The 15,312-nt window shown below is 48.0% G+C and overlaps 1 protein-coding gene across 1 annotated transcript; it reads right to left on the minus strand.

The window, feature by feature from the left end:
* Window positions 1–1,617: 1,617 nt before the first annotated feature.
* On the minus strand, window positions 1,618–14,051 carry LOC102937464 (pepsin A-like). Its single transcript, XM_037901494.1, has 9 exons — window positions 13,996–14,051; window positions 10,431–10,587; window positions 8,963–9,080; window positions 6,719–6,837; window positions 5,769–5,968; window positions 3,619–3,735; window positions 2,973–3,114; window positions 2,750–2,842; window positions 1,618–1,767 (listed from the first exon to the last, which is right to left on the minus strand). The coding sequence occupies exons 1-9, from the start codon at window positions 14,049–14,051 to the stop codon at window positions 1,618–1,620; spliced, it is 1,152 nt and encodes a 383-aa protein (XP_037757422.1).
* Between the last annotated feature and the right edge of the window lie 1,261 nt (window positions 14,052–15,312).

Genomic DNA, 15,312 nt, shown 5'->3' on the forward strand with positions numbered 1-15,312 from the left:
CAAAGAGCATCCTCTGTGCCCCTCAGATGGAGCACTACAGTGCAGATAGGTCAGTAGGAAACTGAAGGGGAGGACAGAGCTCAGGTCATTAGGCTACAGACCTCACCGCCCTCCAGGCCCAGCTGGGGATAGATGGGGCCTGCTGTGATAACCAATTAACAGTCCTGTCCCCCTTAAGGCATCAAGATTTGATTGCATGGCTCACACCCAGAAAGCCATTTCACAAGTTACTGTTGGAAGTAAAAAGAACAGGAGTACTTGTGGCACCTTAGAGACTAACAAATTTATTTGAGCATAAGCTTTCGTGGGCTACAGCCCACTTCGTCGGATGCATAGAATGGAACATATAGTAAGAAGATATATATATACATACAGAGAAGGTGGAAGTTGCCATACAAAGTGTAAGAGGCTAATTAATTAAGATGAGCTATTATCAGCAGGAGAAAAAAACTTTTGTAGTGCTAATCAAGATGGCCCATTTAGACAGTTGACAAGAAGGTGTGAGGCTACTTAACATGGGGAAATAGATTCAATATGTGTAATGACCCAGCCACTCCCAATCTCTGTTCAAACCCAAGTTAATGGTATCTATTAATTCAAGCTCAGCAGTTTCTCGTTGGCTCTGTTTTTGAAGCTTTTCTGTTGCAAAATTGCCACCTTTAAGTCTGTTACGAAGTGGCCAGAGAGGTTGAAGTGTTCTCCTACCGGTTTTTGAATGTTATGATTCCTGATGTCAGATTTGTGTCCGTTTTGGAGAACACTTCCACCCTTCTGGCCACTCAGTAACAGATTTAAAGGTGGCAATTTTGCAACAGAAAAGCTTCAAAAACAGACTCCAACGAGAAACTGCTGAGCTTGAATTAATATGCAAACTAGATACCATTAACTTGGGTTTGAATAGAGACTGGGAGTGGCTGGGTCATTACACATATTGAATCTATTTCCCCATGTTAAGTAGCCTCATACCTTCTTGTCAACTGTCTAAATGGGCCATCTTGATTAGCACTACAAAAGTTTTTTTCTCCTGCTGATAATAGCTCATCTTAATTAATTAGCCTCTTCACCTTTTCATGTTCTCTATATGTGGGTGTGTATATATATATATCTTCTTACTATATGTTCCATTCTATGCATCCGATGAAGTGGGATGTAGCCCACAAAAGCTTATGCTCAAATAAATTTGTTAGTCTCTAAGGTACCACAAATACTCCTGTTCTTTTTATGGATACAGACTAACACGGCGGCTACTCTGAAACCTGTCATTATGTTGGAAGTAAACAAATCAAACAGACCAGGCGTTAGAAGTGTTGGCACAGAGGGAGATGGGGAGGGACAAGGCTGGAATAGCAGTAGGGGCCCTGGTCAGGAATGAGCGGTGCTGGCAGAAGGTACATCTCCCTTTTCACAGTGGTGGAATCTGAGTCATGCACCCCATCAAAGAGAAACAATTCACTCGAATGCTTTTATATTACTTCATTCTGCGGGGGGTAAGATTACAGGACAGAGGGTGAGTGTGGGGTGGGGTCACTAGATCGATATGCAGTGTTGGGGATCTAGAGAAACGGAGACTCTCTGGGGTCAGGGTTCCATGGCAGTGTCCCGGGAATGGCGCTGTGTTCATGCCACAGAGGCCAGGGCCACCTGGTTGTTGGCCCTGTCGAAGACAACGTAGTACTGGCTGATGAAGACATCTCCAAGGATCCAGAGCTCTCCAGAGGACGTAGAGAGGTCGATGCTTTCAAAGCCAGAGCTACAAGAGCCAGAGTCCTGCACCAGGAAAAATAGGACATAATTACTGGGCAGGAACTTCAGTGATCCCTTGAGTTATCATCCTGTAGAGGCTGCACATGCCTGTGCTTGTACCATCTTCGGCTGGACTCTCAGAGCTCCCAAGCTAAGGAGCATTAGGCTGGGTCAGGGCTTTGATGGGAGATCTCTATGGGCCATAGGGAGTGGCACTGGTGAGTTGGTCCCCAATGTTTGGAGCTATTTAGATATCTAACCCCGACTCACCTACCTTTGTGGATTTGGGCCTAGGAACAGCCTCAGGCTAAGGGGTGCAAACTTTCAAATGGGAAGAAAAGCAAGGTCCTGACCACTTCTGTTCATGACACATCCCTTGGGGAGGCTAAGCGCGCTCTCTCCAGACTCCCGGCCAGATTCCAAAGGAAGCAATTACATTCTGCCACCAGAAATCCTGCTGTGATTATAAGTGGATTTGGGCTTCCCCACTGCCTGTCCCACCTACCAGCTGGTGTTGCTGTGTGCTGTTAAAGCAACTTGCCTGTTCCTCCCCAGAGGGAAGCAAACCTTTATCATGGGGAAGGAAACTCCTTCCTGATGCCCAGATGCCCATGCCCTGGAGCGCGAGGCAGTGATCTTTCTTGATCTAGCCTCCCAGCTTGGGTAGCTGCTCATTTAATTCTCTCCTAGCCCCGTAAAGCCCCTGCCCTGGTGATCTCCTACGGTGGCCAGCTTTACAGGCTGCCTCGCTGCTCTTGCAGTATGTCACTTTCACTGTGGACCTGCCTTGATCTTGACCGTCCCTCCCACTGGAACCGTTTGTGGGAAGAGCTCTCTGCCTCCCCACTCTCATACTGGGGACAGACTCTGAGCTGCATCTCAGTGATGCTCCTGCAAGCTCATGCCGGCTGTGCAGGGGGCAATTGCCAGCATGCTCAGTGCAATGGCCTCAGGCACAAGCCCTCGATAAGAGGCCCCGAGGCGGCTTTCTCAGCAGGACACTCACATCAAGAATGTAGGCACTGGGGGGCACATAGAACTCGATGCCATTGATGGTGAAGACGATGTTGGGCAGACTGCTCATGGCACTGCAGCTGATCTGCAGGGAGGGAGGCAACACATGGAGGAAAGGTTAGACATGTCTCGGGCACTAGGTTCTCCAATGAGAGATGGAGCGTCACATCTGTGTGTAGCAGACAGCGCTAGAAGTGTCCGTCCCCACTTCTTGCCCTTACCATGCCATCGCTGGCGCCGATGTAGGAGTTGATGTTGGAGATGCCAGAAGAGGGCCCAGCCAGCAGAGAAGTGCCAGTGTCAATGATAGCCTGGCAGCCACTAGAGCAAGCGATGGTCTCTCCGTTCATGGTGATGCTGGAAGAGAGAGAGTCAGGGGAACATCCCCACAAATACTCCCGATCTCATTCCCACTCAGCCCATGAGCCAGCAGTCAGAGGCCTGTGGAGCTGCCTCACCATTCCATTGCTACAACTGCCAAGAACTTTCCCCTGATGTTTCAGCTTCAACCTTCCTTGGCTATTGCCCATCACTCATCGTCCTACATCCTTCTGGGACTGTGACCGATCTACCCTGGGTGTCACAAAGAGATGTCAAGGGGTTGTGACCATCCTGCCCTTTCCTTTATTGCTAAGCAGAGCTGGCCAAATGAAGGTTCCTGATGTGGATGAGGTGGAGAAACACTGATCTAACCTCCTCACTGGTGAGCCCCTTTCCTATAGCTCCAAGGAAGGTGTGATTCCTACTCCTTTGTCTCTCATCTTGTCTAGACTCTGCAAGTTGAGCTCCCACACACACCTCCTATTGCCTGTCTCCTCAAGGTGGCACGATTAAGGGGAAGGGCCAAGGGGTGGGAGATACCTGTCCATGGTGATTTCCCAGTAAGTCTCAGCAGAGAGAGGGATCCAGTTCAGGCTCCCAGAGTAGTAAGATGAGTCAATGCCACCGAACATCACAAAGCTGCCGCTCTGCTCATCACTGGAGAAGGAAGAGAGGAGAGTCAAGGAAGATCCATGAGTGGTCGGCTAACAAGACAATAGCAAATGCCCCATCTGTTAGAAAAGGACCACAGCTGGGCAGTGCTGGGATAGAGTCATAGCTGGGCACATCAGCATCTAGTAATAGAGAAAGGAAAGGATAGTTGGATGAGAGTGGCATCTCACCCCCTACCTTAATCTTACTTTGCCCTGTCTTTTGCTAGATTTCAAAAGCTAAGCATGATTGGACCTGCCCTAAAACTGGATGGGAGACCACCAAGGAAAGGCCCAGGTGTTGGAGGCAGTGGTGTCAGTCACTCAGTAGGTGCTGCTCTTCCCTCTGAGTCAGTACCAAGCAGATGGTTCCATCTGGTGCTAGAAGATGCTAAGTGAGGGAACCACGTTTGGGGGAACGTTTCCCCCAGGAGTCAGTGTAATACTGATGACCTACCTCGGCACTGGGCAGTGCTTGATATGGTCCTGATGCTTTAATGTAATCATTAGAGATAGTAGCGTTAATTTCTGCTCCCGAAAACTTGGGCCCAAATTGTGAAAGAAGCTTATTGGAACATCTCTGAGGGTGAGATTTTACCTGTAATCAGTTTCTTAATGTATTAGGCTTAGACTTGCGTGTTTTTGCTTTATTTTGCTTGATGACTGTCAAGGTTCCTTCCCCACTCTGAACTCTAGGGTACAGATGTGGGGACCTGCATGAAAACCTCCTAAGCTTACTTTTACCAGCTTAGGTTAAAACTTCCCCAAGGTACAAACTATTTTACCTGTTGCCCTTGGACTTTCGCTGCCACCACCAAACGTCTAACCGGGTTTATTATTGGGAAAGAGCCGTTTGGAAACGTCTTTCCCCCCAAAATCCTCAACAAAACGTTGCACCCCCCTTCCTGGGGAAGGTTTGATAAAAATCCTCACCAATTTGTATAGGTGACCACAGACCCAAACCCTTGGATCTTAAGAACAATGAAAAGAAGCATTCAGTTTCTTACAAGAAGAATTTTAATAGAAGAAAAAGTAAAAAGAATCACCTCTGTAAAATCAGGATGGTAAATACCTTACAGGGTAATTAGATTCAAAACATAGAGAATCCCTCTAGGCAAAACCTTAAGTTACAAAAAGACACAAAGACAGGAATATCCATTCCTTTCAGCACAGCTTATTTCCTCAGCCATTTAAAGAAATCAGAATCTAACTCATATCTACCTAGATTACTTACTAAATTCTAAGACTCCATTCCTGTTCTGTCCCCGGCGAAAGCATCACACAGACAGACCCTTTGTTTCTCCCCCCTCCAGCTTTGAAAGTATCTTGTCTCCTCGTTGGTCATTTTGGTCAGGTGCCAGCGAGGTTATCCTAGCTTCTTAACCCTTTATAGGTGAAAGGGTTTTTCCTCTGGCCAGGAGGAATTTTAAAGGTGGTTACCCTTCCCTTTATATTTATGACAGTGACTTACTTTGTTCTGTTTGTTATTACTTGGAACCACTTATGTCCTACATTTTATACTTAATAAAATCATTTTTGTTTATTAATGAACCCAGAGTAAGTGATTAATACCTGGGGGAGCAAACAGCTGTGCATCTCTCTCTCTCAGTGTTATAGAGAGCAGACAATTTATGAGTTTACCCTGTATAAGCTTTATACAGAGTAAAACGGATTTATTTTGGGTTTGGGTCCCATTGGGAACTGGGTGTCTGGATGCTGGAGATAGGTGACCTGCTGAGCAGTTTTTGGTTAAAGCTGCAGCTTTGGGGGCGTGGACCAGACCTGGGTCTATGTTGCAATAGGCTAGCGTGTCTGGCTTAACAAGGCAGGGTTCTGGAGTCCCAAGCTTGCAGGGAAAACGGGCTCAGAGGTAACTTCAGCATATCAGGTGACACTCCCAAGGGAACTCTGTGACCGAACCCGTCACAGCTGCTTTTGGGGAATTCTAATGCAAACACTGCAGGGATCACTCAGTGTGAGAGGAACTATACGAACGTGAGTCTCACTGCAGTAGATGGACTGTTTCCAGCCCTGACTTACGAGCTCAGGTAGACAGAGAAGAGGTCCTGGGACACCAAACCCTCATTCATCATGTTGTCGAAGACGGGGGTAGCTCCAGAAGAGGCGATGCTTGGGAAGGCCAGACCCAGGATCCCATCAAATTCGGAGTACTCAAAGGCTGTGCCGGGCTCAGTTTCACTCAGGCCAAAGATCTGTTTGGTGTCCACAATGCCTCCAATCTTGGGGGAGGGATGGGGACAATCAGACACATGCTGTACCTGAGGAGAAGCTGCTAAGTCCTACCAGAGGGAACTTCATGGGTGGGAAGTTTTCAGAAGCTGAACTCTGCTCTCCCCCACATATGGGAACAGCCTATGAATGACTGGGTTACGTGCGTAGGCGCTAATGGGTCTGACTTTGATTTCATTCTTTGTGGAGTCGTTCAGCTGAAGTGGGCAGTTACCAGCATGAGATCAGAATGAGGCCCCAGCATTAAGAATAGTTTCAATGGGTATTATATGTATGAACAATCCTATAAAGCCCCTTTGATCACCTAGGATTTCGCAGTTGTTCCTATTCTGGATGCCACACTCACTCCACACTTCATGCCAACAGCAGAGAGAAAACTGAGATCCTCCTGCTCTAAAAGCCTCCCTGCCATACAAAGGCACTAACTGCATACAGCAGAGCAGCTCTGTTCCATACAGTAGGGAGCAGTGGTGCTGTACACCCTACCCTCTTCAATATGAGTCAACATATGAGCTGCACTCTGCTTGTAAGTGGGTAAAATAGAGTGAGCATGATACAAAAATGCAGATGATCTCTGGCTTGCTCTTGTGTCTCCCACCTCTTTCTCTGGCTTTATCTCCTCTCTTCTCTACCCTTCTCTATCCCCCTCTCCCAGTTCACTCCATGTGGAATTCCTCTTTAGATTCCCAGATGCGTCCTGTCCTTATAACTCCTAATCTTAATCCTTTCTTGTGATTTACCTGGACGGTGTCGTACGCCAGGAATCCGGTCATGCTGCCACTGCCATACTGGATGGAGAGACTCTCACTAGTGGCCTCATAGGTGGAGGAGTCTGATGGGTTGAATTGGTTGTGGTTTGCTGCAAGTACAGAAGAGTCAGATGGTCACAGACGGACACTTGTAACTCTCCCCATGTGCTGTATAGAGAGCCTGGATGCCTAAACAGGCTATGAATTCCTTAGTGGGGACAGGGTGCCGAAGAGTCAAGCATTGCAGCGCTCAGCACTGCCACACCTAAGTGCCTTTGTGGATCTAGCTTCGGGTCTGACTAGGGCCTGTTTTCCCTCTGACACCATGCAGCACGTGGAGGGATAAAGGAGGGAGACCTACTGCTCTCTGGCTTCTGAGGTGGATAAAAATAGATGATTTTAAAAATCCTATTTAAAATTAACCTTGACATTAGGACAACATAGGTTAAGGTCTAAACTTACTAAAATCCACTAAAATCATCTAAATTACATACAAATGTTACTATTAAGCAGTGCATGTTTTCTGCCTTTAAAGAAAGTCAATGGAACTGGTGGAATTTCAGTGCTCTCATGATCTGGAAACAGAATTTCTTCAAGTGCTAAACAAGCTTTTGATAGCAGTAGGCTCTTCTGCAAGTGCAAAGAGAATACTTTCTTTATATCCGTTTATTAACTAGTTCAGTTCATGGACTAGTTCATTCCAATTTAAGAAACTAATTGGAAATTGAAAAGTGGGAATGCTTGTTTTCCTCTTCCAATCTCTGAATAAAAACTAGGTGCGAGAGGATGAGCTCTGCAAGTTCTAAAATCCTGAAGGACACGCTGATCAGAAACAATCAAGAAACAGAAACAATCGATTCATTAACTACAGATAACACTTCCTTTGTTTCATAAATCTGTTATTTTTAAATGCAAAACATGTTTTGATAAATTTTTCTTTCTTATGTATCCAGCCCATTCAAAGGAGTTTTAACTAAGTTTTTTTAAAAGCTGGATTTTGCATTTTAAAGTGAATTCCAATTTCCATTCAAATTGAGTTTGACACAAACCAAAAAGTAATTACATAGTGAATAAGAAATGCATCCCTCACCATTCTCTAAAATAATTGAAAAACGTACAAATTATTTATCTGAATAATTGTATATTAAGCTATATAATTGCGTAAATAAATGTGTATTGCCAACCTTCCTGGTTTCGTCGGGAGTCTCCCAGAATCAGGCCCTATCTCCTGGAGGCTACTGAAGCCAATCCGGGAGATTTTAGGTCGCTAAAAGTCCGGCGGCACAGCAGGGCTAAGACAGCCTCCCTGCCTGTCCTGGCCCTGTGCTGCTTCCAGAAGCAACCAGCATGTTCCTGAGGCCCCTGGTGGAGAGGTGGGGGGTTTCTATGCGCTCCCCCCACCTCCAGCACTAACTCCGCAGCTCCCATTGGCCAGGAACTGCAGCCAATGGGAGCTGCGGGGTTGGTGCCTGCAGGCAAGGGCAGCACGCAGAGCCCCTTCTCCCGCTCCCCCTCCACAGGGCCATGCTGGCTTCTTCCAGGAGCAGCGTGGGACCAGGGCAGGCAGAGAGCCTGCCTTAGCCCTGCTGTGCCACCATCCGGGAGCCAGCCGAGGTAAGCGCCTCCTGGCCGGAGCCTGCACCCTACACCCCAAACCCCTGCCCCAGCCCTGAGCCCCCTCCCGCACCCAAACACCCTCCCAGAGCCCGCACCCCATACCCCCTCCTCCACCCCGACCCCCAGCCCTGAGCCCCCTCCCTCACCGAAACTCCCTCCCAAAGCCTGCATCCTGCACCCCTACCCCAGCCCAGAGCCCCCTCCTGCATCCAAACTCCTTCCCAGAGCCCACGCCCCTCACCCCCTACTGCACCCCAATCGCCTGCCCTAGGCTTAGCCCAGAGACCCCTCCCACACTCCCAAACCCTTGGCCCCAACCCAGAGCCTGCATCCCCATCCCCCTGCCCCTGCCTGGTGAAAGTGAGAGAGGGTTGGGGAGAGTGAACGACAGAGGGAGGGGGGATGGTGTGAGTAGGGTGGGGCCTCAACATGTTTATAGTGGTAACAAACCAGTGAGAATCAACTTCCTTTAGAAAAATAACTAAAAAGTACAAATGCAAAGCAAGATTAAAATCAATCATTTCAATTAAGGTTCTTCCTCGCTAATGTAAATCTCTATGATTTCAATCAACCTGCCCAGCTGGAATGTCAAGGCAAGAGGCATTACAGGTGACTTACTGCAGGCTGTGCTGGAGCAGTACACGGAGGGCACCCACAGGTTGGAAGAGCCGGTGTCGAAGAGGACAGAGAACTCCTGGGCTGGGGTGCCAATGGAGATGGTTCCATAATACTCGATCTGCCAAAGCAGGACAAAGAACGATGTAAAGAGACGGAACCATTGCCATCCAAGGGCTAGATCCTCAGCTGGTGTAAATCCTTATAGCTACCCAAGCTGATTTACACCAGCTGAGGGTCTGGGCTATGGTGCCCTCACTACAGGCTCAGCCTGACCTGGTGTTCCTCTGCCATCACTTTGCCAAGCATGGCTCCTAGCACCTACTGGCATTTGAGGCACAGAGTCATTTAGCCCTAGTCCCCATAAATATCAGTGTGTGAGAGGGGGCGTTGACTAGGGGGGAGCCAGCAGACCCTGGGAGCGCTGTTCCCAGTGCTCTTCTTAATCCCATCTGTCATAAAAATAAAGGGAAGGGTAACCACCTTTCTGTATACAGTGCTATAAAATCCCTCCTGGCCAGAGGAAAAACCCTTTCACCTCTAAAGGGTTAAGAAGCTAAGATAACCTTGCTGGCACCTGACCAAAATGACCAATGAGGAGACAAGATACTTTCAAATCGGGATGGGGTGGGGGGGGGGAAACAATGGGTTCATCTGTCTGGGTGATGCTTTTGCGGGGAACAGATCAGGAATGCAGTCTCAGAACTTCTGTTAGTTAGTAAGTAATCTAGCTAGAAATGCGTAAGATTTCCTTTTGTTAAATGGCTGGTAAAATAAGCTGTGCTGGATGGAAGGTATATTCCTGTTTTTGTGTCTTTTCGTAACTTAAGGTTTTGCCTAGAGGAATTCTCTATGTTTTGAATCCGATTACCCTGTAAGGTATTTACCATCCTGATTTTATAGAGGTGATTCTTTTACCTTTTCTTTAATTAAAATTCTTCTTTTAAGAACCTGATTGATTTTTCATTGTTCTTAAGATCCAAGGGTTTTGGGTCTGTGTTCACCTGTACAAATTGGTGAGGATTTTTAACAAGCCTCCCCCAGGAAAGGGGGTGTAGGGCTTGGGGGGATATTTTGGGGGAAGACGTCTCCAAGTGGGCTCTCTCCCTGTTCTTTGTTTAACACGCTTGGTGGTGGCAGCATATGGTTCAAGGACAAGGCAAAGTTTGTTCCTTGGGGAAGTTTTTAACCTAAACTGGTAAAAATAAACTTAGGGGGTCTTTCATTCAGGTCCCCACATCTGTACCCTAGAGTTCAGAGTGGCAAAGGAACCTTGACACCATCCAATCAGGGCTGGGTGGCCCAGCACAGGTTCTTGGCAGCAGCCAGATGAGAGCTTGGTTGGAAGCACATGGGTAAGGGAGTGTGTTGGGGCACTTTTGGGAGGAGGAGAGATCAGCTCTTGGCAGAGGAGTGGGAAGCTTTGATGAGGAGAGGGAGGCTACAAGACCTGCTCTCCTGCCATACTCACATCCATGTAGTTTGTTAGGGGCTCACTGGCATCCTCGTTGGCCAGGCTGGGGAAATACTTGGAGGCCAGGTTGTAAGGGTGTTTCTTCAGGAAATCCTCCAGCAAGCCATGTTCCCTAAGGTTCTGCCTCAGGGATTTCATCTTCTTCAGGGAGACCCTAATCAACAAGGGTGGGGAGAGAGACTGATCAGTAACAAATAAGCAGTAGTCAGGTAATACTGTGCAATCCAGCTTTTACATTGCACTGAGACCCCTTAGTACACCTAGGATTATCAAAGGAGTGTAAAGGAGTTGGGGTCCCAGTGCACTGAAAGTCAATGGGAGTTGGGCACATAATTCCCATAGGACCCTTGGAAAATTCCAGCACATGTATACTAGAGATGACAGAGAGATGACCCAGCGGAAATAGACAAGATGGACAAAGGAAATATTATCAGCTGCCTTGACTCCGTTGACCACACTGTTCTGCTTGAAATCACGTTGTCCCTTGGCTTCCATGTCTCTCTACTCTCATGGTTCTCCCTCCTATATCTGTAATCACTCTTTGATGTCTTCAGTGGATCCACCCTTCAACTTTCTGGAAGGATCCTTTGTCCCTGTCTGTTATCTTTCTATCCCTTATCTCTGTGCAATCTTATCCACAAACATAAATTCCACTACTATATCTATACCGATAACTCACAAATCTACCGCCCTTGGCTACACCTGTCTCCTCATGTCCAAACTGAAATCTTGGCCTTGTATGCCAGGCTTGATGGGAGTAATTGAACATGGGGGAAGCTTCATTTTTTGGGAGACAGGATTAGAGAGGTTAATAGATCAGCCGACTGAACACAGAATGTCTGTGCTAACCAGGACAGGTAAGTGGGTGGTAAGCCAAGAGAGAATGGCTGAACTATCCAATATAAGGCAGGGAACATCAAGGGAATCATTTACAAAGTACAGGGTAACAAAGGACAAGATAAGATGGGAACATAAAGATGCGTAAGTCGCACGTGGCATGGATAGAGCATGCTGTACAGGGATTGGTTCCTACAAAGTAACCAAGCCAATCCCCAAATGTGTGATACAATACATAGTAAATGCAATGAATGTGATGTGTAAATGTATTTAAAGGAAGCAGGGTTATTTGTGTAGCTCTGGATCCTTGATGCACCCTGCATCCACCCCCTGCAGATGAGTCAGATCAGCCCAGCATAGCTTTACAGTTTGCCAACCGAAGACACCTGAGTGAGGAAATGCGGAGTCAAACGGAGTGCTTGGGGAGCATGACTAAAACAGAGCTCCTAATCTTCCTCCTCCCATCAAGCCCTCCCCCACTATCTCTTTCCTTGATCACTGTCGGCAACCACCCCATCCTGCCTCTCACGCAGGCCATAATCTGAGGTCATCTTCAACATGGACTTTTCTCTAACTCCTCACATCCGGGTTATGTTTAAATCTTGCCAAATCTTCTTGCATAAGCTCTCTGAGATGCAGCCTTTCCTTCAGACAACTATAGCTCTCGTCCCAGCTCTCCTCATTTCATGTCTCAGTTGCTGCAACATTCTTTTCCCTGGCCTTGACAAATGCCGTCTTGCCCTACTCATGCATGTTCATAATGCTGCTGCTAAGATAATTTTCCTAGTGTGTCACTTTGACCACGTGTGATGGCGTGTCCTCCCAACACTCCCCTTGAAGGGGTTAAGGTAGGCCAGAGGGGCCAATTAACCTATTAGGCGGCAAGCTGGGGGAAATTAAAGCTGAGAGAAAAGCCCTAATTAGAAGAAGCCCACCTGTGAAGGAACAGGCAAGGCTTCCATAAAGCTGGGGAGCAGAAAGCAGAAGGGGGCTGCAGGGAAATAGGCTGCAGTCTCTCCCTGGGAGAAGGGCGGCATGTTTTGAGACTACAGAGGCAGGTAGCCTCCCTGTGAAGAGGAAGTTGGGAGGCTGGCCAACCCAGAGAGGGGTGGAAGCCAGATAGGTAGGAAAGGCTTAGGGAAAGTGGCAGCAAAGATCTTGGCTGCTGATTAGAGGGTCCCTGAGCTGGAACCCAGAGTAGAGAATGGGTCCGGGTTCCCCAAAGAGCCACTGGGGAAGTGGCCCCAGCTGTGCAGAGAATGGAGAGACTGCCTGAGCCTAAGAAGGGATATAAGAAGGGACTGGGATACCCCAGAAGGGGAAGCCACATGGTGACCCGGACAGATGGCCTAGTCACGAGGAGGCAGCAGCAGTAGTTCCTGGAGTGACAGAGGGTCTGCAGACCAAGAGGAAGCAACAAAGAGATGGAGTGCAAGGGGTGTAGGCCCCACAGAACTAATCCCCAGAGAGGCCAGGAAGAGTTACTATCCAGCAGTGAGTAGAGCATCCTCTGACACCATGAAAGTCCTCTCTTTGCATCCCTCCATCTCATCAGGCATAAGCTGCTTGTCTTTACTTTCAAGGCCCTTCACACTCAAACAATCCCACCCTACCTCTCATCCCTCATTTGCTATCAAGCTATCGATACTTACCTCCCATTGGCCCATGATGCCAGCCTCCACTGCCCACTTGGAAAATTTCCAATCAAGCACCTTCATGCTTCCTCCCACCTGCCCCCTACGGTTGGGAGGTCCTCCCAGGGCCGTCCTTACCCATACTCAAAGTACGCAGCTGCGTAGGGCACCAGGAAATTTGGGGCACCAAATTTCCTGGTGCCCTACACAGCTGTGTGCTGCTCCAGCCCCTGCTCTGCCTCTTCCACATGGCTCCCGCCCCTGCTCTGCCCCAGTCCCACTCCAGCCAACCCTTCCCCCGAGGACTGCAGGAGGGATCGGGCTCCCTGCACTCACTGGCAGCAGTAAGTAGAGTGACCCGGCCACAACCTGCAGAGCAGTCTGGGGCTGGGTCACTCCACTTCCCGCAGGATGCAGAGGGGGGGCTGCATTGGGCACCAAAATGGCTAGGAATGGCCCTGGGTCCTCCCCATAAACATGTGCAAAGCTACCTCACTGTCCTCCTTCAAATCCCTCCTTAAAACCTCTCCTCTGTCAAGATGCCTATAAAAAAACCCAACATGAATAAAAGTTTGGCTGCTGGTATGCAGAGACCACTGTCCCTCATGTACTTGTACTCCCCCATCGGTCTGTCTGGATCCATCTGTCCTCTCTTCTCTAATTCTAAGGTTGTTATCTACTTAGGGAAGGGACAGGCTTCCAGTGCCTAGCACAATGGAGTTCTGATCCATGACTTGTGGGTCCTACATGCTGTGATAATACAAATAATAAACACTAATATTATCACAGAGAACTGATCCCCAGAGAGAGACTCTGTCACTTGCCCATGGTCACAGAGGGGGTCTGTATTAGAGACAGAAATTAACCCAGATCTCTCAAGTGCCATTCCAGTGCCTTCACCACAAGACCTGCCTTCCTCATTCCTCCGCTACAACACAAAGCTAAGGGGTAGTTCCCAACTGCTGCCTATACATGAATGGAGAGTACAGAAGAGAATGAGAGAAGTGCAGACACTCCACTTGATAATCACACATTGCTATGTAGAAAGCCGAGTTCAGCAGCTCAAAGTGGTGTGTTCCCACAATACTCACTTTGTCACCCGGCACTGAGAGAGCGCCACCAAACTCAGGAGCAGAAGCCACTTCATGATGTTTTCTGAAACGCAAGCTAATGGTGAGAGTGGCGAATGTAGAGAAATGCCTGGGTGCTGCTTCTTATAAACACACAGCTCAGAGCTTTTCTTATTGAATTAATAACCCTGATAAGAAATGTAAACCTTCCCGATAAGATCTTCCAAAACGTCCTTTAACAAAATTTTGGAGAACACTAAAAGTCCATAGATTTCCACCTTCACTTGGCTGTGACCCGAAAATGGGGCATCATCTAGAGGGAAGGTGTGAGAGTTCAGGGACGTCTAAGCTTTGAAAAGCAATGCCTGTGGGTTGTTTTAAAGAATGGGACAGAAGGCACAGAAGAATTGAATGGGATACGGAGACATTCACTGCTTGGTTCTTCATTCCAATCTGGCCCCATGTTGTGAGAGTGGGTACCTCAATGGGACTGGAGCCTTCCACACTTTGGGCACCAGTTACAATACGGCCATGTAGTCAGTAACTGGTTTCTTGATGAGAACTGGGATATGGAGCTTTACGCCTCTAGGTAGTTTGGTCTGAATCTGAGCCCAGGTCAGCACAAAGAGCTAAAGTCAGGGGACTGGGAAATAGGATGTAGGGCATACCACAGTCTGAGCGACTGTCTGACTCAGGAATTCGATATGGAGCCTTTCACCTCTAGGTTCTCGCTCACCCAGTTCAAGAGCAAAAGTTTTTGTTGCCTGACAGCACTTGGGTGAAATATGCTGGTGATCTCCATCCATCTTCTAGAGGGACAGTTGAGGGTAGGGAAGGATGGGGTGTGATTACTTGTTTGGGAGTGAGTGGATAGAGGGATGGTGGGTGAGTGTGACATGACTACCTTCAATGAGGGCAAATTGTAAGTTGTGCTTTGGAATGACAGGGCTAAGGTATTGGTGGGCTATGGAGGCCACTGTTGAAGGGCAAGAAGGAAGCAGTTGTCACGGAGGATAAGGTCACCATGACTTAGACCTGAGGGGGAGAGAAAAGGAGGAGATCCTGGATGGCCCCCAACCTGGACTCTGATTCCCTGGCCCTGGAACGGATGATAGGTTCAAGTCCAAATTGCCTGAATGGGTGGGGTGGCCTCACTTCTTAGCTCTGAACTGCAGCCATCCTGTTCCTGGCAGGAGAATATCCACAGGAGTTGGATCTATGACATACTCCAGGAGCAGCTGCTCTACCTGAAATAACCATAAGAATCCTATCAGAATTGACAACAATGTTTACTTGCCTTTAGCACTGCCAGGCTCCTGACAAGCAAACACATCATAA

Source organism: Chelonia mydas, chromosome 6 (assembly GCF_015237465.2).
Source record: "Chelonia mydas isolate rCheMyd1 chromosome 6, rCheMyd1.pri.v2, whole genome shotgun sequence".
In the NCBI taxonomy this organism is placed as follows: Eukaryota; Metazoa; Chordata; order Testudines; family Cheloniidae; genus Chelonia; species Chelonia mydas.